Source organism: Varroa jacobsoni, unplaced genomic scaffold (genome assembly GCF_002532875.2).
Source record: "Varroa jacobsoni isolate VJ856 unplaced genomic scaffold, vjacob_1.0 scaffold_1263, whole genome shotgun sequence".
Taxonomy (NCBI): domain Eukaryota; kingdom Metazoa; phylum Arthropoda; class Arachnida; order Mesostigmata; family Varroidae; genus Varroa; species Varroa jacobsoni.
Genome location: NW_019214165.1, coordinates 283,366 through 309,627, shown reverse-complemented (window position 1 = coordinate 309,627; position 26,262 = coordinate 283,366). Strand labels below are relative to the sequence as shown.

The 26,262-nt window shown below is 40.5% G+C and overlaps 2 protein-coding genes across 6 annotated transcripts; one reads left to right on the top strand and one right to left on the bottom strand.

The window, feature by feature from the left end:
• Positions 1-3,116: 3,116 nt before the first annotated feature.
• On the bottom strand, positions 3,117-16,704 carry LOC111268183 (calcyphosin-like protein). Of its 5 annotated transcripts, none has more exons than XM_022846986.2 (7): positions 16,248-16,704; positions 15,513-15,884; positions 15,089-15,189; positions 13,314-13,491; positions 10,911-11,094; positions 5,770-5,979; positions 3,117-4,585 (listed from the first exon to the last, which is right to left on the bottom strand). In XM_022846986.2, the coding sequence occupies exons 3-7, from the start codon at positions 15,090-15,092 to the stop codon at positions 4,484-4,486; spliced, it is 678 nt and encodes a 225-aa protein (XP_022702721.1). In that variant the 5' UTR covers positions 15,093-15,189; positions 15,513-15,884; positions 16,248-16,704; the 3' UTR covers positions 3,117-4,483. The 5 variants fall into 5 exon arrangements, with proteins under 5 accessions (XP_022702721.1, XP_022702723.1, XP_022702724.1 ...); XM_022846988.2 differs by having other exon boundaries at positions 16,312-16,704; XM_022846989.2 differs by having other exon boundaries at positions 16,339-16,704.
• Positions 16,705-22,456: 5,752 nt separating this feature from the next.
• Positions 22,457-25,860, top strand: LOC111268182 (uncharacterized). Its single transcript, XM_022846985.2, has 3 exons — positions 22,457-24,649; positions 24,799-25,018; positions 25,225-25,860. The coding sequence occupies exons 1-3, from the start codon at positions 22,548-22,550 to the stop codon at positions 25,474-25,476; spliced, it is 2,574 nt and encodes an 857-aa protein (XP_022702720.1). The 5' UTR covers positions 22,457-22,547; the 3' UTR covers positions 25,477-25,860.
• The last annotated feature ends 402 nt before the right edge of the window (positions 25,861-26,262 follow it).

Below are 26,262 nucleotides of genomic sequence, written 5' to 3'. Positions count from 1 at the left end.
GGTCCTGCTTGATCCTGATCTCCGACTAACGTGCATGCTGTATGTGCGTCTTGTTAAACTCGTTCTTCTAAGCTTGCGTAAAACACCGAAGAAGACATTGCTGAGCACCTTCCAAAGGAGTAAGAGATTTGCGTTCACGTGATTTATAGCTGGCTGAATTCTCATAATAAAAAAGTTTTTATTAATGCTAGAAGCAGCGATCGGCGATCAAGGCATTCATTTCGCAGATCATCTGTTATATGCGAACATATTTAGAAGAGTTAACACAAAATTTAAAGGCAGCATGCGTTTCTGTATTGTGAATGGGATGATTTGGTCACGTCCTTAACTGTTCAGGACTCCCTTCACGCAGGCTAAATTAATTCACCAGTACTATTCTTTGCTCCATTAAAAGAGATATAGAAGAAAGCTTAATCAAAGCTTGGCCTAGCCTTACTACATGACAATACGAGATACAATGCTGCTGAGTGAAGAATATACACCATTATTTTAAGCAGACTATTGAGTGAACTTTCTTTTCCAGGTAGTTCGTACTCGAATGCGCGAATCAACACAATGATTTATACGGAACACCAGTTGACTATCGCTGATCGAAATCCAATTAGAGTCGTGGGATTAGCGAGACACCCGCATGCACACCTCGTTGAGTCCACACAAAATCATCTGAAAATATTTACCGCTCCAGCCATAGTCAGAACTACATACAAAAGTTCCGTATTGCCACTTCTCGAAAAAAGCAAACTAAGGGTTAACTCCTACTCATGACGGCTCGTCAGACTGTAGGGGCTATATTAGAAATCCTTTAAAAGTAATAAGGGATTCTCAAACCGAAATTTTGTGGATGGTTTTGACCATTAGAAACGGCTTGTCCCGTACGACCTAAGTGAGCTCCCGAAGTTCCTCTGGTATCTTCAGACGAGTTTTATTAACATCGAACATTATACCCCCGTTGTATTGTAATACTGTCGAATATAAGTCGAATCACCCTCGTCAAGTTCGGAAGTGAGCTCAAGGGCCGCCGAAACGACCCGAAATTGCTGTAGCACGATCATTCAAAATTAACTTCATTCATAAGTTCAAAATAACATCTGCGACCCAGGGAACCAACTTCAAAATCCAACTGTTCGGATTCGTTTGAAATCACCTAAGTTAAATAAGCCTCTTTTTGTTTTCACCGAGTACAGTTTAAAGATTCTGGCTTCCATAGACAATCGAAAAACATCAAATGAAGCAAACATCAACATGACTATTCTTTACCGTATTAAAAATTCAACCTTGAGTAGGACCTTGAGTCAAACGGTGACAAACGAAATCACTTGATAGACGAAGCAGCATATCTCACAATGTTGGAAATTCCGTAGTGGTTTTTGAGTGCAAAATCGTTATACATCTTATTGAATCGACGCTCATTTCAACGCTGGCAATGAACGCATTCACTTCCTTAGACTAATTAATGCATGTAGGTTCAGAAACCCGCTATCTTTTACTTTATTCCGAGTTCCCAGGTATTGTTACTGTACATTGAAGTCACGTGCTAGCGACACCTGAACCGGCTCGATGCAGGCCCACATTGCTCTGAGGTAACGATTAGGGACAGTTGCGAATGTATGGATCTGACCGATGACAATCAAAGCAATGAGACTCGCAAGCGCACGTTAAACAACCCAGAGACCCATTCCACCTTGCGTTGAGTCCCATCTCGTTCAGCTGACCATGGAGAAGTAACTGGCTTTGGCTCGTCCTTTTGCTGGCAAAATTAAAATACTATTACGCCTTTGGTGTGTCGCATAGTTATTGCAGTGCACAGATTATTAGTACATTTATATTTAGTCTACTTTACATAAATCCTGTCTATTATGACAAATATATAGGACACACTTATTTTGGGTTTCTACATTGCATCATAGCTACCCAGCCAGATACGTCCATTGCATCCAGACCCCCATTTGGACGATGTTTTCCTCGATGCTGCAAGGGTTCTGTCCTATAAGTACCAGCTATGCAGTACCACCGGCCATGGCAAAGTTTACGGTTAGTATCTTTGAGCCGCTGCTGCTTAACCAGAGCAGTATTCGAATGCGTGATCAGCTAATTAGCTACAATATGTGCATGTACACTTACGCAAATTGGTCGTAGTAGAAGAATTTTCATTAAAAAAAAACTAGGTAGAGAAAAAATGTGTATTTAGAGAAAAAAAGAACCAGTTAGAGAAACAGACGCGAGCTTTGCTTGCTTTCGTCATACAGAGAATGATTTTAGAGGGAAAGCTACTTCCGTTTGATGTGCAATAGTATATTTAAATAGATGAGAGATATGCTTAGTATATATACTTCGGGATGCCGCCTAACGTGGCTACCATAAGATATACGAGTTTTATTGTTGCTATTTAAGCACTGCTTCGGACGGCTCCCTTCCAGCATCGAATAAAGCGTGTCCACGTCATATTTTGAGCCTGGACTACTACGCGTATCTAAGACCAGTGGGTGAACGTGTACGCAGTGTCCTATTACGAGGACGTTAAACTTCCACTATGGTAGCACGTAAAACGTTTCCGGTTTTGTGATAGGTAGTACCTAGTCAATCGGATTCAAGCAGAACATTTTAATACTCGGACGATTTGAAGTTCACTCGCGCAGAGAGGAGTGGCCCGTTCGATGAGTGGGGCCAGGTCTTTATTGTGTGACAACTTACATTAGGTTGATAGATACGTTACCCCTTCCCACTTCGTTGAAACCTTAGTTGATTACAGAACTTAACCCGCTACGAAGTGACGCTCCGAAATAGCACGGCCCTTCCATTTTGGCATCGTGCACGCAAACGTGCACGCGCCAAATCACATCATCATAACTGTCGTAGATATCTATCCGATCACCGGCTTCGACATACCCTTTGTATAAATTCATATTTCATAGTTTACTACTCTATTGCCTCCAAACAAATGTTAGAAGAATGTATGTGTGTTTATAGATATGGTCTATTGCTTTTGTTATTCCCAAATATATTTGGCAGGTTTGCCAGCTGAATTTTACGCCTCATAGTTATGAACAAAACGAACTTATACTTAGAAAAGCATAATGATTGCAGTAGACACTTAAAGGAACCAATGACTACAACAGTTTAGCGTCGCGTATATAGACAGTGCTTTATTTCTCGTATCATATAGTCACTTTAATAGGAAAGAGGACTTTAGAAAAAGAAAATAGATCTTTGGCCAAAATTATGTTTTGTCACACAGAAGTGTGATCACAAGCAGTACCTAAGTTATACTTTTATTTGAAGCAGAGCAAGAAGCGGCGCTTTATGATTAACAGAATGGAACCGAAGTTATGGTGTCACTCTCACAGGATAATGTCTTACCTCAACAGCCATGGCTGTGACCCATATTATCGCTATTTTCCTTCTCGTTATCCTTTTTATAATCTTGATCCCTTCGTTTTCTTTGAACGATCCACATAATAAGCTTACGCCGATTCTACAGTTGCAGACGTGTTTGCTTTAAGGTGGCTATCTCTCAAGGATACCATAAGAGAAAACCTACATTGCGAGAAAGGTTAGAAATGATCTAGTAATTACGATGGCTGGGACCCACAACGCATAGATCCTAAATAAGCGTATGCAGAGAGTCAATGCCAAATTAACTGCATATATTTGTTAAATTAATTCACTTTTGATGATATGCTTGACAAAAAGTATGGTACTGCGCTGGCAACATTTAAAAAAAAAACAGACCAATCTAAATATCTAATTAGTTAGTCTTTTCAATATCAATAACACACCCCAAGCAATTTTTTTTCTCACTTAGTCTTTTAGGATATCTGATAGCAGCACATTTAACTTAGAAAATTTATAAGTACTCGGTAAATAAATTGCTTAGAATTTAGTTTCCTTTTGTTACTTCTTTTTTACTTAATAGCAACTCCATGTTATTCTAATTGTAACTTAAAAGTTCTACTCGAATGAATCAATAGAATTTCATATTTCCAATTAAACTATCTCATAAAACGTTCTGGTATAAGAATCAAATTAGGATGCCTTAGAATTTGTTTGACCGAATGTCTGGACTGGAAAATTCGTACTTGAATCTTTTCTTCAACCTTTAAAAACCTTTCATTTGTAGTTCAAAAGTTGTACCAAATCGAACATTAAATTACAAATCATCACCCTGGCCATTGAGACGAATGCGCAGCATCGAACATTAGCGATAGACTTGCAAGTACACGCAGCTCGGCACTTTCCGCTTTAATATCAGCGTATATAAACGTGAAACGTCCACACTTTAGTAAGCATGAAGGACCAATATATAAGAAACAGCTTCAAATAACAGGGTTTAGTAATACCCTGCCGGTCCTGAGATACTTATCCATTTGTGACCATGGAAGAAAGAAAGGTCGATTCGTTATTCGAAAGGCGAAGAAGAGCAGCGGATAGTGATTTATATAGACATACGTTTTGCTTCATCATATTTATTTGTATGGCTTTTTTTCTAGAGCTTCCAGGCGTTCCGCATCATTAGATCAAAGTACAGGTCTTCATCAATTGAGGCACTCACACCAGAGTAGTAGTCAAGGAATTCGTCCCATGTCACCTGTATATGCACAGAATTAAAGCACAATTAATCTGGCGCTTGTCAAATAATCACATTTTGGCAGTACCTATGTACCCCCGGACATCGATACGGAAGGTTCTCTAAGGCTCAAAGCTCACGGCAGCTGTCATAGCTCAATCAAATCATAACAATCCTCGACTAGGTCATTTCTAGCAGACTCATTTTTCAGCCTAATAGCTAAACAGATACACCAATGTAATATATAAAGGATTTACTGTACATATTTATGTTAATGAAAAACAGTTACTGAAATGTTTCGTATAACTCTAAAATCCTGTAGAATTTTCTGTGTTCATGCCATTAAGTATCGACAGACTGAACGAGCGAACGATGGCAAATGCACAGGCGAAAATGACCATTGAAATGGCCAAAATTGATCCCAAGGATAGACAAATAAAAACCCCAACCCAATGCTAAAGACCATAAAAAGGCATAATTACTGCTTACAGATTGCTCTTTCATTATCAAGAGAAGCAGTGAAATGGTCCACCTGAAGGACAGGAAACGAACGGTGAAAGATTGAGGGGCTGCTCTCACAATTGCGCCTACTGTACAACAAAATGTACCACCACCCCTGTATTCTGTTCTGACATTGGGGAGAACTTGCCCCACCTAACACTCATGGGTAGGGCAAAGTCGCGATATACTTTAGGCTTTGCGCGTATGTACGTGCACATTTGTCAATGGAACAACTATTTTAAATAACACTACCTTAAGGATATATACGTACGTGCACTTTTAATAACTTGTTTTTTGTTGTTTTTTTTTGTTGTCTGAGAAATTCAAATGAAAATATTGGCCAAAAATGATTGAGTATATCAAAGGAATGGTGTCCAACGGGGTCAATGGAAGTTTTAATTAGACGAAAGAGCTGAATGTACACTGAACTCGTATGTTACTGTTCTATGTCAAAGTTTAACCCACAAAAACACGGTGAGCTCTAAAGCATATTTTCGTTATAGGTTCTAACCTTATAGGTTAAGATGTGTGACTTGAATAATAAGGCTAGCTGTATCTTATAGAGCGGAGCGGAACACATGTTTAGACCGTTAGACTATAGGCTGAGAATATAAAGCGTTTTTATGAAACAATTTATACTAGAGACATATGTCTGTCTGAATGGAGTGATAGATACAGAAAAATTAATCCGTTTCGTCCAATACCTTTCCGTCCTGTATACCGCCCTGCTCAAATACGTTCAAGAATTTCGTAAGGATCTCTCTCTCTGTCTTTGTGCCGTTCTGATAATCTGGATGAGCCTTGACATTGTAGGTGCCTTTGACATCTTCGTACGTCACGACTCCGTCGCCTGTTTTATCCATCTTCTTGAAAGCCTTTTCAATAACTGAGATTCGAGTCGCATTTAGCGGGGGCTGAAATTAAACATGTATTTAGTACAAATTTTGCTCACACCCACTTACCGCCCCGTAGGCATTATTGCCTGAGTGAAAAAAAACCCCTCTCACAAAAATTTTCGCATTAAATGGAGTAAAAACGAAGTGCGTCTCAGCTGTGCAGAAATCACTTCGATACTCAGTATTGACTAATAAACCTTTGGCAAGAAGGTTTTCCAATAAAACTGTTACCATTCGCGTATTTATCCGTCATCTACGTCTCAGCTTTGTATACATATAGCTATTACTCCACTACTACTCAAGCTGATTATGTATGTCCGCTCGACATATCGCTCTGAACGAAAGCCTTTCAAATTGGGAGCTCTACAGAAGTCGGTCCGATCGAGATACATCTTAATGTATAGAAACATGAATGTTCCCTTCTCGTTAACGTTATTTGACGTTTTTCCGGCGGCGTCAATGCTGTTACTGTACTTTTTTGATGAAAAATAACAAAAACACTTAATCTCAACCCGTTGAACGCTCAGCGATAGTCAAACTTTGTATCCTTTTTGCTCCTGGCCTTTCACGATCTTTTCAGCCTAAAGCGCTGAAAACGGCGAAAGTAATAAATAGGCTGCGTTCACAGCCTAGGCGTGGCACTGAGCCAAGGACAAAGACCACAATAATAGTGATAGGAGGAGGTCGCTTCTGAAGCATTGCCTTTCTAGTTGTTCGTACTGCACGGACCCCTTAACCACACCCACTCAGTATATAGAGGATCTGACTAAATGGAAATAATTTACCTGATACCAGTAGAAGTTTCTACAACCATTTCCCCTAAGTCTTTCATATGGGTACGGGTTAGATGTATTATTGAACGCACACACATGTCCAATATAATATATATACAAATGTTGGCAACCTTTTTCGGTACAGATATTTACAATAATAGCTCGAGACAATAATTTGTAGGTTAAATAAAATCTCTTGGGTGGAGTGAATATTGGTCACTCATCAACAATGATTTGACGTTCGCACCGTTTACCTGAAAACACTTATTGAACAGGCACGTCCAGCAAGTAACAAAGTTCCCTGGAGTTGCCGGAAAGCATTACTTAGAAACTGACGTGGTATACTATCAACGAGCCCATGAGAACCACTATATCAATAATAGAACAGTACAGCAGGCTACTGTTCCCACAGAACAATTTCTGCACCCTAAACCCTCTAAAATAGTTTCAGTAAGTGGCCTGAGGAGAAGGTAACTTATAATTCGCAGTTTCTAGATAAGACAGATGTTCCAATTAATATTTGTTTCATGCAAAATTTCCTATATAGCTTATAGGAAGAACTTACAATTGTATTTCATTACGGCTGTTGTTAAGAAGCAGATAGTCTTGAATTCTTTACGTATCAGTAAGCAGCAGTTGTTACATATATATACACAAAACCGTTGAAAAAGTAGTTGACGTGCTGAAATGCCTTTAAAGAAAGCTTACCTAAAGATTAAGCTGAAGCGCTTTAAAGATGAATGATAATGCACAAACGTTATTACGGTGAAGGCAACACATTCTGCCGAAGTCCATGGAAAAATTTGTGCTGCTTATACTGAAAATACGTTACGGGCCCATGATACCCAAATGAATAATCCAATGCTAGTTCTGTGGTTTTTGTTCTGGGAATTTTAATGCCGGAAATGCTCCTCGTAGTGGTCGATTAATTCCGACGGGAAAAGTCGATGAAATGATGGCGAATGTTCGGCCATGACACTGACAAAAAATTAAACAGACTCAAACCATTTAAAGAAAACTGGCTTTAGAAAAAGATTCAATACCACTGATAACATAAGCGAATTCCCTTGATCGTATTTCTATTTGCGAAACACTAAAGATGCTCAATGAAATCGGGCCATTTTTGAAGCGGTTATTGATGGGTGATAAAGAGTCAACCATACAAAACAGTTATACGCAAAAAAGTGCGCTTCACAATCTACGGCAAGGCCCAGACTGACGCCACTGTAGTTGACGCTATGTGCTCGGTGGATATAGAAAGGCATCGTGTACTATAAATTGCTGCCTCCTGGATTTGGACCTCTACTGCAAAAACTAACAAAAAGCCATTGAAAAAAATCGGCCGGAATCGGTGAACAGAGGGACGTTGTGTTCCACCGTGATAATGTCACGCCACCTACATCTACGTGGGTTGAGAAATTTGAATGCATCCGCTGTATAATCTGGTCTTTACAGTGTCTGACGATCATCTCGTTCAGATTGTGCAGAACTCCCTTAATGGTCTTAATTTAGTTTTAACAGAAACATGCAAACGTCACTTATCACAGTGTCTCGCTAAGGAACCATAAAAATTTACGATAATAAGATTATGGTATATCGAGGAAAATGGCAAAAGGTGATCGATTGAGTAATACTGTCTTGATATACAAAAAAAATATTCAGTTTAATTTTGGGTTAGGAACGAAGAGTACTTTTCCGAAAACCCTATATAAAAACCGTACATAAATTTCATATATGTAGAAGCTATGCATATACTTATAATTTATCACTATATTGGTCACTGTGCCCGCAGGCAAAACAAATGTATATTTAACATTCTCAGAAGATAATATCTAGGCTTCATAGATGAAGCTGAGAAGTCGGATCAAAGCGTACTTCGTCATTATGTTTACCCAGTAAAGTCGATTGGTCTATTTTTTGTCGTTCTTTAGCCCACTGTTTACACCCATCAAATAATATGAACAAACTTGCATGAATGATCATAGTTTTGTTATCATTGTTATTTTTACTTGTGGCAGGTTAACTTTTAGCCGTTGGAGTTCGTAGCGCGTGTATAGATCCGCGGGGAGGATCCGAACGGACAGAAAAGTGAGCTGGTTCCATTTAGATCTCTTGTCAATGTCGCCAAACGAGGGCCGCTTTTCTCCACGCTCGACAGTGGCCTCTAAATAGCCTCTACAGTGTAGCACTATGATAGCAGAGTAACAAAAGGGTATGATCAAGGTCCTGTGAGCCCATAGGTTCTATATACCCTATCTAATAACAACGTAGGCTCATAAGAAACGAAACCTCGGATAAGAATAAGCAGTTTGTGGGTGCCGCAATGGTACACAATAAAGGTCTGTAGAAAGTTCCTGTAGAATTTTATATCCGTTAACAGAACATGCTAATTTAAAACACATAATTATAGTCAAATATGTTCTTATAAAAACACTCAAATAACTGAACTAATGGAGATAAAGGTTACATTAGCAAGCACACTAATAATTTTTTAGATCTTGTCCATGTTTAAGTTTAAGGGTATTTATTATGCTAAGACTTTGCATACGAATGGCATTGCAGTTATTATTGTTACCGACAGTCTTAAGTTTTGGCAATTAACGTATTTTTGACAAAAAAAAGTTGCACCTATCTCAAGTCGAGTAGAAAATAAACCTCGTTATGAGACCATTTGAAGGGTTTACGTTCCCGGCATTATTGTTAATGTGTAGCTGCGAAACCTGTCGATGCGTCAGTTGTAAATCAGAAGTATGCCTGCTTTCTTCTAATAATAGTTGTATGTACTGTAGTCCAAAAGCAGGCCACTAACAAATGTAGATTAGCAGAAGTACGCGTATTCTCGACCTTTGAATACGTCCTGTCGTGAGTCGACGTCATAGTCAGACCAATCAATTCTCTCAATAGACCCAACGTAACAAACGATTGATACTGGACGTACGGACTTTACGACTTTAGCTGTATATTTACGTATGTGGAAGCTGTAAACAAAATCTTCAGCAGGAACAATTATTAAACAAAGCTAGCCCCTTTTGAGTAGCTCGCACGAAGTAACTAATAAAAATTTTGAACAATTCAGAAGAAAGGACAGCAATAGCAAATGGACTTACACGATTAGGACTACACAAACCACATTGTCTACAGGCTGCGTGCTTTTAAAGCCTCTCCAATGGCTGGATGGCCTATACTCAAGTCGAGTGCTAGTATCATAGTTGAGAAGCCTTGTACTATAGGGGGCAGTCTTCTGTGTGAAGCCCAGTGGCCTCTATTATTGTATCAGTCATCATTTTCTAGTTGGGAATAGCGCATCCTTTATGACAGACATAGAAAAATCCGTTATAAATGATAATTTGAATATCATTCACCACCGATGGCTACCGCGCGTGGAACGTAGGCGTGGCTGAGTATTTGTAAAGGCATGATGCTGATGTTGTTTACGTCAAATAAGCTTATGTGAATACATTACACATAATATGCGTATATAGCAGCCCCTCATTGTTGTCGGATACTCGAGCCTATTTAAGATTTGTCAAATCAAAATTGTGCGTCTTCAGGCGATATAGCTTACGAATTCAATGGCTACGCAGATATATCATACATAGCTCAATGTATTACAGTTTCACAGCATATAGCTTTTGTTTCTTAAACCATCAGAGCTTTGCTTCACCGGAGGTCTCTATGTTCTAGCACAAGCACGAGTGGGTAAGTAACAACAGGCAGCGTAAACACGCAAATATGTGGAATAGAGTCCCGAAAGCACGAAAGAAACAACAAGTAATTCAGAAAAACGTCACAAATACAGTGGTATCTCATTTCCATATTGAAATGAATATATTGTACGCTGCGTAATGCGGCATATTGTGGTATGGAGAACCACAACAGGAGCAAGTAAAAGTTTTAAAAGCCGCAAGAACAAGGTTTACGCGTCACCGTTGGATAAGTCATATAATATATATTACCACGGCTGCTTTCAATTCATCAGCTTTGCTCACGTTCAAACTTGCGCGCCACACGCTGACCGGTTCGCCCATTTAGTGCATGCATTCGTAAATCAATTTATGTATATATATATTTATGTAATAATTAACAAATTAGACGACGATGGAATGACTTATGCGATAGAATTGCCTAGGTTTATATCGTACGGCAAAAATCGAAAATATCATCGGCCCAACTTACTCGTATGCGTTTGAGAAATTCGTCGAAGCTAAGAGTTCCGGAGTGATCTGAATCGAAGATATCAAACAGTTCACGAGCTTCGTCATCCGAGAGCTGCTCACGAAGTCCGCTGTCATCAAGTCCTTTGGCGAACTCGTCTCGAGACAAATCGCCCGAGTTGTTATCATCCATTCGCAGGAACATTCTGTTAAGGGAACACGCAGACAGATAGAGGAAGAGGAGAGGCATGAAGAAAAGGCACAGAGGCGAGCGCAATTACGGACAGCCGTGCATATGTGAAGATTATCATTTCCAAACAGCATCGTCGCTAAACGCCCTGAAGCCTACCGTGACAGCCAAAGATAACTTGGATCGCGGTGGCCAATTCTTTGATAGACTTAGTGTATACCGCCATCGTCGCCTAAAAACTCCTGACAACCCATTTTAATTCGTTTTCTTCGTAATGTTCCATAATGCTGTAAATTCGTTTATCGTTAAAGTTTCAATTAAAGACAATAATATCGGCTCGTCGCTTTTGCTCTGGAAAGTAGACTGTTTTCGTTCGACATTTATCGTTCCATTGTCGTTTACAGCCAGAGTTGAATAGGATTAGTAAGCTTCATGGGCATTATTCAACACTTCCCAGTACTATTTGGGTAACAAGGTATACTTTCAAAGAGCTTTACTTGACCTTTCTCGTTCCAATAATGATCAGCATCACTTTTACTCATTATTGTCGAATGTTAACTCGTAGAGACGGTTAGCGTTTTGGTCGAATTCCAAATTGCTTAAACATTACGAACACATGCTTATTCAAAGCAAAAAGACTTACTCTATACGAATTTAATTTGATTTATATCTATGTTTCAATTACTGTAGAATACTCACGACGGCTATCTATATGGGCAGAGCCCACAATCAGGCAAGATACCTAACCAAACGACCGAGCTAGATAGGCGAATTTTTTTTTTTTTTTGATGATTCCGCAGCGGAGCACCATCACACAGTGGCCTATATGCTCGCATCAGTCAATCAGTTACTTCTAATAGTTACACTGGAATGGACGGCCGCTCAACTCAGGTATATGCGCACGCCCGTTGGGGTCTACAGGTACTAACAAGGCCGTAGCTAGACTACAGGTTTGCTACGTGCGCTCACTCTGTCGATAGTGCCCTTTTTTGTTGCTGTTCCTTCGCCTAGCTCGCTGTTCAAGTTACTTGATAGTCTATGAGTTGATACATTACACTTCTCACTGCCGATTTGAGATAGTAGCGATCAGAAGAAAATATGAGGATTCAGGCAATTCGCACGAATCAGTTTCAGAAACTATCGCTCACATCTTATGTATGTAATTATCATTTGTAGGCATATACGATTGTCATCTGTTCTACTTCTGCGAATGGCTTCATGCGGTCCTGCATCTACCGCTGTCCGCGTACGTCTTTTTTGTCATGTTATTCTACTGATTTTATCGTTGGCTTTACCATGACTTCCTTGGTAGTAACAAGCCTCGTCGCATCGGCCGATCCAAAGCCCAACGCCTCATGTGCAGCATAGGAAACAATGTTATTGTCACTATAAATCAAAAATTGTTTAGCACTATCCAACCTAGTTAGAAAGGATCGAGCGTCACAACAGTTGAACAAAAGACGTTTAGCTCCCGCATACAAATCAGAAAGGGGCCTGTTATAGTTACGATATCAAAACAGGAATACAGGGTACACCTTAACTAGGCTAGGAAGAAAAAATCGATAAGGCCCAGGTAATGAGGTTGCTCGCTATAAACATCCGCAAGGAGCAGCTCCAATACCAAACTTCGTACAACAGAGCCTACTAGTCGGCGCTAAATTTAAATGTACAGTACAAGATTTTATGCAGTAAGGAGCTTCAAAACTCTGTCTTCAAGATTTCACCTCGAATCGAATTTGACCGCTTTTCCTTTTCAAGATGAAGATTGTTTTTCTCGCGCTGACATTTAAGTCATATACGGAGTACGACCCCGAATTGACGGCATAATTATCTGTGAAGAGCTGTTTTCCACAAAAAATTTTTGTAGCCTGGCAATCGCGTGGCCTGACAAAAATTTATTGAAAATTAAATTGTACACGGAATATCTAAGGCCTGTTATACCTATTAGATCATGTACTTGAATAATAAGTAAAATCTAAACGCAGTGAATTACCGTCAAGTTGACATGCATTAGACGAAGTAGGAAAAAAGGTTTTAATTAATAGGATTACTAAAAGACTCTTGCGTTTTAGCTCTTCGAATTATCGCTGATGGATATATGGGAACCAAAATACTAGTTATTTTTTCTATCATTTGCAAATTAGGCCGAGAAAAAGATACGGATTATACTGCTTTTGATTGCTACTGTGCATACATATGGTCATGTATACGTATGTATGTCCAATTTCCACTTACCGTCTTAGCCCGAGGATGCCACTAGCACCCCGTTGTAGGCAGAGTAAACGGATTTTCTCGAGCACATCTTTTACGTGAAGTAGTTGGCTTTGGGCCCGAAGTCGCATCTGCAGCTCGTTGTTAGACTGGGCTGTCAAGGGCCGGGGCATCTTGCTTGCAATCAGCGACGAAGTCTTACCTTCATTCATCGTCAATAAAGTTTAAACAGGCCCTAGCTTCAGTAACGTGCTTATTTGTGATTACCCGTCACCTTCCTCTGTTTACAACTCTGAGCCCTTTAACGACTCTTATAAAGCCGCATTTACTACGAGTACGACTCACTTCGTAACATTACACAATGTTTTAGGGATTGCTCTACGAGCAATATTCAAAAACGCTAGCACATTTTCCATACACCTAGAAGCCTTTCTGATCATTTAGTTTTTTCCTGCTGTTTTTGCAAGTCGCCGACGACTTTTCACAGCTTTGTAATCCAATGCTGAGCTAAGCGACTATTTAGGCGAAGCACCACGTGCTTATTATACGTAATCAAATTCCAGACAATTAAATTCACACCACTGCCCAAAACTTACAGCACATGTCATCAACGTCGTACACTTAGGCTCTATGAAACCTGGCCTGGCTTTTTTCCGCCATTGCACCACTTTGTACAGCGGACACTCAGTGATTGTGAGCACAAGCTTCTCGTTACGTCTGATAGTGGCCACCTCGAGCCATCGGAGTCAGCGAACTGGGAGCGTCAACTTGGGCGTGTCCGGAATCTTGTCTGAACTATATGTGGGGGTTGTGTCACAACGCTGAACCGCTGCATAGATCGCCCCCACATAGCTGATGCGTGCCCAACTCACGATCGCAGCAGATGAATTTACTATAATATTAAACCAGTGCATATACACTGTAGCATCTGTGTTACGCAAATGCGCGCGAAGGTGCAGGCGGCTCAGGACAAAGCAGCTGGCCCGCTCATAGTAAGTTGCTCTTTATCTGAACGGACAGCATGCCAAACGAGCTAGCTATAGTATCATCAATATGGTCAGGCCAGATTGTAGCGGACATTTATTAGCTGCAACGCAGCCACCTTGTTCTGCTGATAGCGTTGCGGTAAGTAACGCAAATGAGGCACAAACACGGGGTCAGAACGGTCGGACGGGTTTGTGGGCCAGACTTAGCGCTCACATATGCCCTTATTTAATAATAATACGATACAAGCTGAATGGCCACAAAGCTCGACTGGGGCCATCCTGAGAATTAGGCATAAGGGGTTTACTTGAACTAGATGAATTGTATCCCTTGAAGCGGGTATTACAGCTTAACGGAACTGTGTGATGTAGCATGACTGAATTATGTGAAACGGCTGCTGCTAAAGTACCAGATTCCTCAGTGTTGCTACCATTTTTCCTACTTTTGCCGGGACTTCGCCTGGTAGGCCGATGGCCATAAACGGTCGGACGTCGGTTTGAGGCCAGATTGACAGTTCAACGTAGCGCCACATCACCAGGAGCGGTTTCACAGTGACCGGCAGCCCACCGATCAACTAGCTTGCCCTATTATTGACCTTACATAGACACTATAATGACAATGACAGTATGGAATGCAGCAGTTGATACTTAATAATGTCTATGAATAACTCTAGTGCTTGCAGTAATGAATTGCACAGTGCTTTAAATATTACGTAGCAATAGAAATGGCAAAAAAAGAAGCTGGACAGTAGCAATCGTAACATTATTTTAAATTCAGTTAGTGCAAAAGCTGATTGTTAAGTTGCATTGCATTACCCATTGCGTTGCCCCGGTTGCGGAGTAACGTTGCCACAGCACGTAATCATCTGTCCTTGGAATTAATAACCGGCCGAGTTTTCTCTTTGAAACATCTCGGGCTAGAAGGTCGGATTCGCATTAGCGTTGGCCAGCTACTTGTTATACTTACACCAGTTTGCTGTGTCAGTAGTTTTTGTATTTTCTGTTAATCTAACCCCACCGGCGGGGCGAACTCTACACTTAGCCCACATAAACTAGGCATTATGCCTTGGTTGCGCCAGAATTACTTTTGCCCTTCACATATGAACTACTGCCACCACGAGAATCCAACTATGAATTATCAAGACAGCTACACAAACTTCCCAGCAGACTATATAATCGCGTGTTGCCAATCACACAGACGCTACTTAGTGAATATACGACGACTATATAACTCACCTACCGTGCAATAAGATTGTTGTTGAATGTAAACTTTCGACGAAGCAAAGCGGGTACGGCGCTAGGATAACGAAATGCACGGCTAAATCCTTGATGGGTGGCCTTCCAAAGCTCCAGCTTCTTCAGTCACTTATTTCGCTTGCTGTTTCCCTTTAGTCCAGTCTCTGAACTTACTGGTGATAATTTGTGAGAAACAAGTTGTCTTTGGCGCCACCGGTAGTGAATGTACGCACACAGCATCTAATATCTGTAAATGGATTTTGGTATATGGCGACTTCGTGTTCTGCGACGCTGCTGATGATCTTCAGCTGTCGAGATATAGGCTGACTTGACATGCGTGCAAGTTGCGCAGCGGAGACAGGTGAACGTAAGGTATCTTTTGGATTTCAGCAATTCAATAATACAAACGAAGCTTAATATTAGGGTAATGTTTAATACTGGTCTTTTGTTGAATATTCTATTAGGTTTACCCTGATCTTTCAAACCTGACACTTTTACGCTTAAGCAGTGAAAACCGTCGGTTTTATTGATTGATTATAAGCTGAAATAAGGTTTTTATTTTGTCACACCTATGTCACACTTTTTAGGGCTGTTCAGATTCTTTCATTGGTCAGGTGGTAGTTGACAACGTTTGGAAATTATCGTCGGTGGACAAAGGCCGCATTAACTTTTGCTGTTTATTCATCGAGTGCTAAATTTTCATACGAGTTTCGAGTTCGAGTACGCTTCGACTACTAACTGGGCTACAGATTTATGTAGAATTATGACTAGGTAGCTTGACTTCTTCGTTATTTGCTGGTTACCAACAACCGCGACACCGCCTGACTGACTTTAAGGAACGGAGGGGACGAAGGGACAGACATCAACAGCAAACGTCACACAGGCACCCAGAGCTCAAACAAGTTCCGCTTCACGGGCTTGCGGCAAGACGAGGTTCTCTTGTCTCACGATGACAACAATTCGATGTCGATCTGTAGTATAACAGCATAAGCAATCAACGGCAATCGATGCCGTCGACTGGTGCGCTCCTTCGATCGCCGCTCCAATGCCGACAATGCTGCAGTGGCATTCGCGGCAGCCATTAGTTAGACGAGACAACGTGAAACGTAGACGTAAATGGTGGGAAAGGTCCTGCTGCCTTCGATCCGGGGAAAGAGACTAAGTAAGCTTGCCCGTCTGCCTGCCTCTAACAGCGCTGCTACCCTGTCGGCTGGCACACTCCTAAGGACATAATGGCTAAAGGGATAAGGCGCTGCTGCTGCCGCCGCAGGCAGTCCTCGCAACTACCGCCGTCACCATTACTGCCAGCTAAAAGAGAACCGCCAAGAGCTGTTAGCTGGCAGCACAGGACGAAACGGCGCGCTCTCACCATAACAACCCCTCCGCCTTTTTAGTCGTATCGGCCTTTGCACCCGACCGATTTTATATAGCAAACTACTTCCTTCCGCTTGTTTGCGCCAGAAAGGCCACCTCCTTTTACAAGACCACGTAGACCTATTATAGAAACAGTGAAAGAAACGATATTTTATGGACAGCCGCAAATAGAAGGTGGTACAAGAATAAAAACGCAGAAAAACTCGACAGAGCCGCTTGACGCTGACGTGCGTCTGTTGAGTACAGGCAGTGGAGTCTAGAAATAGCCTCAGTTAAGCGCCGAGCGGTTAGCGATACACTAACAGTGGACAATGTCTTTGGTCTGTGTTGTCGAACAAAAGAATACGTATGTTCCGTATGGTGCGAAGAAACGAGAGCAGCCGAATGAGCGGCGCCGGCAATAGACATAGGTCACGATAGGACAGCACAAACAAGTTGCAAACGGTTCGCAATCGATTGTTATTATACTACGGACTTTCAAAATTATTGAATATAGAAACTTTTTTCTTTTATGGGACTTTTCGAGTGCCTTTAGTGTTTCTATGAACACAGCTAGGCATATAATACGCATAGAATCCTGGATTTTTTGCAGCTTCTCTTTATCAAGCCCGGACGAGATCATAAAAAAGCTATTTAACTCTACATTGACGACCGCAAAATGCTCAAACCGAGAGCTTATGTAGACTTTTACCTAGAAGTTGCTCAATGGCTCGTCACTGGTTATTGTTATACTGGTTATTATTGTTATTGGTCTATCCTGCCATTAGCTGAGAAAATTTTTTGTAGGAATTGAAACCTGTCAGCACGACGTTCGCTTACAACGGCTTTACTGACTGTCCGGAAGCCGGTTCTAACGTAATATTTTATTAGTATATAACGTAAAGGAAATTTACGTTAAGGAAGTGCACGCTGGTCAATGGTGACTGTGCGGAGAGTTAACACGAACTTCCCCGAAAGACCGCACAATAAACATCGAATAATTCGGTCGTAGCAATTGTTGCTAAACTTAGAGAATATTAACAACTCTAATCGTGTGATTATAATTAGTAACAAAACTCTATAGCCGCGGTATGGCTGCTACGTTGCGTGGGATGTCACTGTATCGTGTACACTCGTAGCATCGTATACGATCGAGTGTGTTCCATACAATTATGGCCGCCAAGCAGCAGCGTATCAGACGGGAAGGTAAATACAGCGAAACAGGAAGTTCAATTTGGGTAAAATACAACGCATATTGGTGCGCATGCGGAATTTCAAAGTCTACGAAGAAGTAAATCGAATCCGTTGGCTTCTGTAGCTCCTATAGAATAAATAGAATGTCACATATGTTGGCGAATCATGTTGAACCGATTTATTGTTTAGGTCATTTATGACCTTTATCTTTAATTATGAAAAAATTGTATGAACCAACTGATATTGGCAAAGAGGGTGTCCAGCCCTTTCTGAGAATCAAGCGTACAAGCTAATAGAGCTTAATAATATTTGGGTACTCGTTCTATGATTGGTACCATGTGTTATCGTAAATCAATTGGCTTCATCTTGGATAATCGAAGAAACAGTGTCCGTTCATGTGAATGCATTTTCTCATATAGAATTTGCAGGACTTATTAAGTTGCGCATATATGCTACTATTTAAAACTATAAACATCAATTAATTTTCTCATGGCGAAGGTACACCTAAATAAACAAATTTATCGAATCAAAACATGTTATTGCTTAATAGTAAAATCTACTAAAGGTCTAAACTTTAACCATTAGATTAGAAAAGTTGGAAAAAAGTCCCCGCGTTTTTCAATGAATGGGAAGCATAACTTTTTATTACTGTGACAGTAAATCATTAGGCTATGTATGCTCCGTCATTGTTTACGACTTTCGCCCATCCTTCCACAGAGTGATTAATATATGCCGCCCCGTTAGAATACCGCGGGTCCCGCTTTGAAAAAGTTTTCTAACTACGCTTTGAGTGAGGCCATGAGGATTATCGCCCAATCACAACAAAACTAAGAATCGGCGCAATATCCAGAGCGTATGAAGTATGTAAAACAACTGCTAGTTCGCAGTTCAGGAGCGCGATCTGGACCATGTCTGCCGTATGCGAACTCGGTTTTTTAGGAGGCAAAATGACCTGTCGGGCCTTTTTCCTTGAATAGCTTAATCGACTCGACGCAGCCGGGTCAAAGGACCGTGCTCATTCGTTCGCAGGAGACCGTTCCCAGTGTATCAGTGTATCTCCACAGTTCCGCCAAACGCAAAGGATAAACTTTTCTAGATAACTCCGACTCTCTTCTGGAGAGACCTATTTCTCTCTCTGTTTCATGTTGACGTACGGACAGCTCTTGTCATCAGTGACGTCAATTCCCTGCAAAAATCGATCATTGTGGCCACGTGACGCAAAGCACCGGGCCAGATACCTATTTGCAATATTAAGCCATAATATTTTGTTCATTAGGTGCTCAAGTTCCAAGTTTCTATTAGACCCAAGGAACTTCACGATCGTCGTATTGCTGCTAACATCCGCTTTTTGGTCAATTGTCGAGTTATTCGTTCGCCGTCCGCTATCAAAGGTGCCTTCAGATTATGGCCATCAGATTGCCAGAGCGGGGCATCCTCTAAACCCCGAACATCGTTTTCCTTCTTGAGCGAAATCATTCTTGAGCGGTTTCTTTGGCGCTGGTACAATAACCGTAAGTGAGATAAGCGTCCCGGACTGTGTGGGCAGCGTTTTGGCCTCGATGAGATATAAACTGCAGAAAGCGTCGATATTGTCCTTTCTTTCTCGCTATAACATCAACCTTTGGACGGTTTTTTCGAGTCGAAATTTCACTCCAAATGCCGTTATACCGTTGCAAAACACTAATAAGGGGCTTTCGGAAATAAACAACAAGTTAAGGTAATTGAAACATTAACGTTTTTTAAGCGTGAGAACTTTTCTTTCAGCCTAATGCTACACATTGCTCTGATGAGCCCTGATCCGACAAAGGTTGTTGCCAGAATGGTCGTGTGGAACTGACTAGATACATTTACATTGGATCTGGCTAAATATAGCAAACGGTATGGTATATAGCACATAGCATATAGTATGAGTAATTTACTATCGATATTCCGGAGAACCATATGTTATATTAGGGACATGACGTAATGCTTAAGTTATATAAAGTTTGAGCCAGGACATCTTCATAACACGTAACCTCGTATTTGCCACACGTTCGCTTCACGTGAGTAAGAGTAACAATCAGATATATTATTAAGCGTTTGCATGTTCTCTATCGTCTGTTATGGCGTCTCTGTGAAAACTTCTGACAGAACATAATTTTCCTTGAGCAAACTTGGTAATATTGGCCTAAAAGTCAACGAATTATGTGATTCTGCCGAAGCTGTCATTCAACGGTAACGATAAAAAGCTACTGAACAAACAATCTAGCTGTGTTTGTATTTCATTTCGTTTACGCATCGCGGGGACATGATCTTCTAGCTTCGCTGTCTCTATGCACAAGTGTCGACTGCTCGACCTACCCTAAGCTTGTAGACTATATACAAGTTAACCTCATACGAAATACTTAGATAAGAAATGACAGGTTCAACATTACGCAACATTGACTTTGAATTTCATATGCAAAATATTCGGAAGCTTACCCAACTCCAAAAACTAACTGAGTACGCATAGCGGCTTTTTCGAGGTAAGATTCCTTCCGATTTTTTCATCTCCTGCCTGTAAGCACGAAGTTCTGTGTATTGAAAAAAAAAGAAAGGTATCCAATGCAATATTCAGATTTCAAGTATATTCAAATTTTGACACAAGTTTTTATGAAGTATTTTCATCCAAAAAATCTCCAAAGACTTCGAGCGTCGGTCGGGACCCCATAGGGTTAGGCATTTTGTACCTCTGATGTTTCAACCCTGACACTGTAACAACTGTCCGCATGTAACAAGCATTTACGTTGTGTTCTTAATTGTTATTATTTATTATACAGTTATTTCTGTCTTAGTTTTTGTAAGGACACAAAACGCGTTGTACATAAATGATAACTACTATGGAATATCATCTCGCACGCAAAGTAAATAACTTGTCCAAGAAGAAGTATTTGAATATAACATTTATGTATTTAAGAGACTTCAGCTAAAGTTTTTACCTTCGATTGAAAAAAGTATATTATTATTATTATTAAAATTATATAAAAACTTAAAAAAATAGAAATTAAAAAGGGAAATCTCGAGTCTCAGTTTTAGCAAGCGGCTAGTTAGAGATTTCCAAAACTCCGTTTACGGAGAGACGGTCCTCAAGGTAAAATCCTGAAAACATGAATTAATATATGTGCGTATAACTATGTACGTCTACGGTCACGAACTTACGACTAGCATCGCGAAGCACCTTTTGTGTATTTCCTTTATGAACTGGTTACAATGCTAATTTACCCATTACGCGGATGATCTGAAATAGGCAGTTTAATAACTCCTTTAAGTTAGTTCTAAATGAATTGGCTATAATCATCTCGACATATGTACGGAATACTGGCGCAACGTCTTTTCACGATAAAGGTCAGCAGATCTTCCGCTTCTAGGGCTCATATCTATAGAATTCTCTTCCGAGTGAAATTCGGGCCTCGCGTTCGGTTTGTTATAAATGATCTGATATATCGTGCTAATGTCATACGTCCTACAAACTGCATGTTTATTGCCATGTTGTTGAAAAAAATAGTTATACTCTAAATTCCATTAGAACAAACCAATGATCGCGGTAACGAAAAACTACCGTCTCCGATTTCGATTCCGTTACCGGTGTTCGAAATCGATAAGGCTGCATCCATACAATTCAAAACTCGAATTTTCAGTTAAAGAGAAACTAGAAAATTAAACAGGAACAGTAAAAGAACTGGTGGTCCAACAGGCAAACGACAAAACTTACAAGCCCTAGTGACTTCTTAGTACCATCCAAGTTTTTGGTCGTTGGCTTTTAGCAAGAAGCCCCCTATTCTACCTATGTTCATATATTTAGAGTTCAACGGGTTTAATGCATCTGAAAGTCTCGTTATTTTCTATTGACACGTCTACTATATAAATAGCTCATAAAAAATACGTTTTTAGCAAAAAAAAAATGGTAAGCATCATTGCAAGTATAGGTTGGAGAGCACAGCCTAACAGCATGTGCATACAGCCATTCCGTATTATAACACGTGCATGTTAGATAAATCGTGGCCATTTCTGTATTTTCACATATTGTTTTATTATAGCAAAAGAGGTAATTGAGCCTTTTAGCTGAATACTTGAATACTATATCTCTGCGTTTTGCCTTTGCTTATTTATTTATCACCACAGTCATTATGTTGTTCCGGGCAGCAAAATGATAGAGTAAGTCCCAATTGAAGCTCACGTTCTCGACATTAACGCGATATATCTCCGCCAGCTATTTGATCTCGAATAACGATAAAGCTTCATAGGCAGCGTTACAATGGCGCTCTAATAATGCCACTACAGCCATTCAGATAGCGCGGGTAAATCGTCTTACAGTTTACATGAGCTTACATAAAACAATGCTGATAGAAGTTGACCCCGCCATTTTATTCATGCAACGGAAACCACCAGCGGAGTATCGTTTAAATACACAGTTTGGCCAGTTTGTTATCGATGCTAAGCAGTTATTCAAAATAACTGCCTAATTAGATTAACTATGGAACACATCAATGCAGTGTTGGCTATCTTTTGCATCGGTCTGCTATTTATTAATACGTGTGTGGCAAAGCGCCGTTGCTCAAACGAAGATCATGGTAAAAAAGATAGTGGCTGGGACGAACGTTCTTCTGAGGGCATATGTGAGAAGAATAACAATGATAGGAACCCGTTTACAGTTATAAGGCTCAAGCAAAATGATGCGCATGACAAGCACGCCAGCCACCCTCACGACTTTGCCAGGCCATCAAGGAAATTATTGAGGAAAAAGCTTCCTCGTGAAGTGCCACCAGAAGGCCAAAAAGATGACAGTGACAAAAATGGTAAAAGCTCTGTAGACAAAGAACACACGGTTGTGGGCTCGAAAGATAGCTCATTACTGCTGAACAGCAACCAAACCAAGAAACCTTTAGAAAAGCTTCTAAAATGGGATACATTGAAAGATAAGCTCTCTGACAATGCTGAGGATGATTTGGTTAAGAGCAACAGTGATAGTCAGGCCCATGTAAGGACTAACCACCACGCGACGAGACTCTCGAAGCGAGAATCATCATCGAAAAAGGAGGTGTCTGATCAAGCGGAAGGAAAACAGGACAAACGTCAAGAAAACGATGACAATGATCACAAAAAAGGAAAGCGAGAAACTGTTACTAAAGACAACAGCGATGAAGGCGACGACCAAGATTATCATAGTGGTGAAGTAAAGGAATATAGTAGCGATTCTGATGAATTGTCGAGTTCGAAAGACGAAGATCATACACTAATAAACATTTCCACGGGAGATACAACTACGAATGTGTCACAAGGTAACTCCTCTAACACTGATAAGGGTCCAAAAGATCGGAGGTCAGACGACTCTTCGCCAGTAGCATCAATGTTCCCGTTAAAGGGTAACCCTTCTCAAATAAACAATAATAAACAAGAGTGTATTAAAAAAAATAATGGTTTTTCTATAGAACTTCAGACCAACGGAGGGCACGAACAGCTGCTTGTTTTTAGCAGAAAAAATGCTAATCATGAAACGGAACTAGCAATCTCAGTGTCTAAAAAAGCGAACGGCGATGATAAGAAAGGACAAGAAAGCAAATCGTACCCCGAGGAGACAGGCAACGGGAGCAAAGACTCGAAGAAATTCAATGAAATCAGTGGCGCTAGCGTAACTTTCTCGTTGAAAGAACATTCATCCAGTGGGCGAAAACCTGTTGAACAATCTGGGAAGGAGAGAAACGGTGACGACGACGACGAAGGTAACAATGATAACAAACGAGATAAAGCTGATGGCGACGATAACGCTGGAGCATTTTTAGAAAAAAATAAGTCGAAGTCTTGGAAAATAGATTTTTTTGAGGAAAATCATAACGATAAAAAGGAAGGCAATAAGAACGAAGGCAGATTATTGGTTTCTAAAAGCGAAGGTTTAGAAAATGAACGACATGAAACGGATGAGACTGGGGGCAGTAGTAATAATGCGACACAATACTTCGCACTTCGAGAAAGGTCTTCGTTCTCACCAACTAAGTTCGATTGGCCTGAAAACAAGAGCAGGGGTTACAGGCCCATAATAGTGACTATGAAAGATTCCTCCATGAGAGATGACGGCGACCGGGATAACGCTAAGGAATATTATAACGACAAAGAATTTTCTGAAGTTGGACACAAAAAATCGTCCGAAGAGGACGATGACGGTCAAGGGTTAATGGATAGTTTTGAGACCCCTGGACATAGGAAGAATTTCGTAAATTATGGTCTTTATCGAGGCCATGATGATGATGATGCTTACGATGATCATTTCGACGATGTCGATGGCGATTTCGATCCGAGGGCAAGCAAACGTCGTAGGAAATCACCATGGATACATATTTTAAACTCGCATAATACACAAATACTCAGAAAATTAAATGCATACGTCGCAGATTACCTACCAAGCTTTCTCAAAGATCACAACCTTGATCCCTGGGTATTTGAGATAAATAAGTGTGAGATCACATCAAGAGCTTTTCAAGAAATCGCTCGAATTTGCAAATGCTATGATAAGCATTTCAAGGCAACTGTAGCGCTCGTTGGGTTGGGACAATTTCTGAATCCAAGTAATAGGAAAATAACGTAAGTACCACATTTGAATGAATGTGATAACACTTACAATTCCGTAACAGGGGCCTTTAATGTTTCCGTACCGCTTACTGGAAAATCGAGTAGCAGAGTTCATTAGTAATTCAATTTTTCAGCAATGTCAATTTTGAATTTTGTTTCAGCCAAGCTTCATGCACGCTGGAGGGCTGTCAGATTGACGGTATCATCCTTCCGGGCAGTTTGTGGTTTGAAACTAGTACAATCTATAGCCAGGACGAAGTAGTACTAACACGACCAATTACCGTGAAGATAACACTAACCATTTTCAACAAACGTAAAGGCAACAAAGATAACTTTAAGTATTTCGTGAAGCGGCGAGAGCTTGCAAACATTATACACCAGGTTGGTACTCATAGGATTATAACACTGTGCTTTAATTCACGCTGAATATTTTTCTTGTTAGAATCGTTTACTCTATTTACGTCGTGACAAATTAGCCTAAACGATTGATGTATAAATACGGACCTCGCCAGTGGTTTTGTTTTCATGCGCGAATCTAATTGTTTGCCAGTATTAACGCTTTGTCCTGTATAATTCCCCAACGTCAGGTATGTCAGTCAGTTGGTGACAAGTTGATACCAGGACTGTCGCAGGTTTTCGAAGACACTTTAACAGGTACCACAAGGCGCTGCTATGACATCTTTATCTCCGACGCGTCTTTAAGGAGTAACAAGGATCCGAAGTTATCTATTGTATGGCCGACTAGTGAAGGTAGCGAGAAAATCCCAAATATTAGGTATAAAACGAAAGTAAATCATGACGATTACGACTATCAGGACGAGGCGGACAGCATGTTTTAGGCTAGGCCGGCCTACGGTTGACTATGAAAAGCCACCGCCGTCATTTGTTGGGATTGTATATTTAGGTTTATTAAATGAATGCCTTCGATCGCACTGTATCTTATTCTCCTAGTATTTTTTTTTTCTATAAATGTTCTGCTCTAATATTAACAATACCCGATGGATTTGTTTTATAAACAAGGTCGCCTAGCGCCGAATGGCGACCCGAGCACGCGGCCATAATCTAAGCATTAATTAAGCATAAATATATAGGACGTTTCGTATAATAATCTACTTCAAAAACGAATCGAGTGGAAAGTGCGATTTGACAGACAAACAATTTACTTTTAAACGCCAAATAAAAACAAACTTATATGAAATAAACAATTAAACTTTTATTATTTATTTGAGTTTTCTTATTATCTAAGTATGTAATCCAGCACATGTCAACAGCAACCTTCGGTTCGGTTTGTTGCCCTGCAGAAATCCAACAAGGAAGCATCAGTCTCTTTCTTCTAATGCAAATCTCGTTTATCAACGCCAAACACCCCATCCAGGTATTGCTGTGAAACTTTAGTCAACTGCCGTGCCCACTAATTTCATATTTTCCCCTGTCCAAACTTTTCCAGTTAGATTGACTATCTGCCCGCATAATTCTTTTCCCAAACAGCTTTCCTCGTCGTTATTTTTGCTCACCAAGGAGCCCACCAGCACAAGCAAATGTATATCACCGTGTCACGAATTTGTTACTGTCCCAAGCCGTTTTGTCGTACGTCGTCTGTTCGGATCTGTGCATACGCATTTTCT

What these genes read in the sequence shown, in the direction of transcription:
- LOC111268182 (XM_022846985.2), top strand. Translation starts at nt 22,548, where the DNA reads ATGGAACACATCAATGCAGTGTTGGCTATCTTTTGCATCGGTCTGCTA. An exon ending in CCAAGTAATAGGAAAATAAC is followed by an intron (nt 24,650 to 24,798) that starts GTAAGTACCACA and finishes ATTTTGTTTCAG; the next exon opens with CCAAGCTTCATGCACGCTGG. An exon ending in TTGCAAACATTATACACCAG is followed by an intron (nt 25,019 to 25,224) that starts GTTGGTACTCAT and finishes CCCCAACGTCAG; the next exon opens with GTATGTCAGTCAGTTGGTGA.
- LOC111268183 (XM_022846986.2), bottom strand. An exon ending in AATTTCTCAAACGCATACGA is followed by an intron (nt 5,980 to 10,910) that starts GTAAGTTGGGCC and finishes GTTTAATTTCAG; the next exon opens with CCCCCGCTAAATGCGACTCG. An exon ending in GCGGTATACAGGACGGAAAG is followed by an intron (nt 4,586 to 5,769) that starts GTATTGGACGAA and finishes GTGCATATACAG; the next exon opens with GTGACATGGGACGAATTCCT.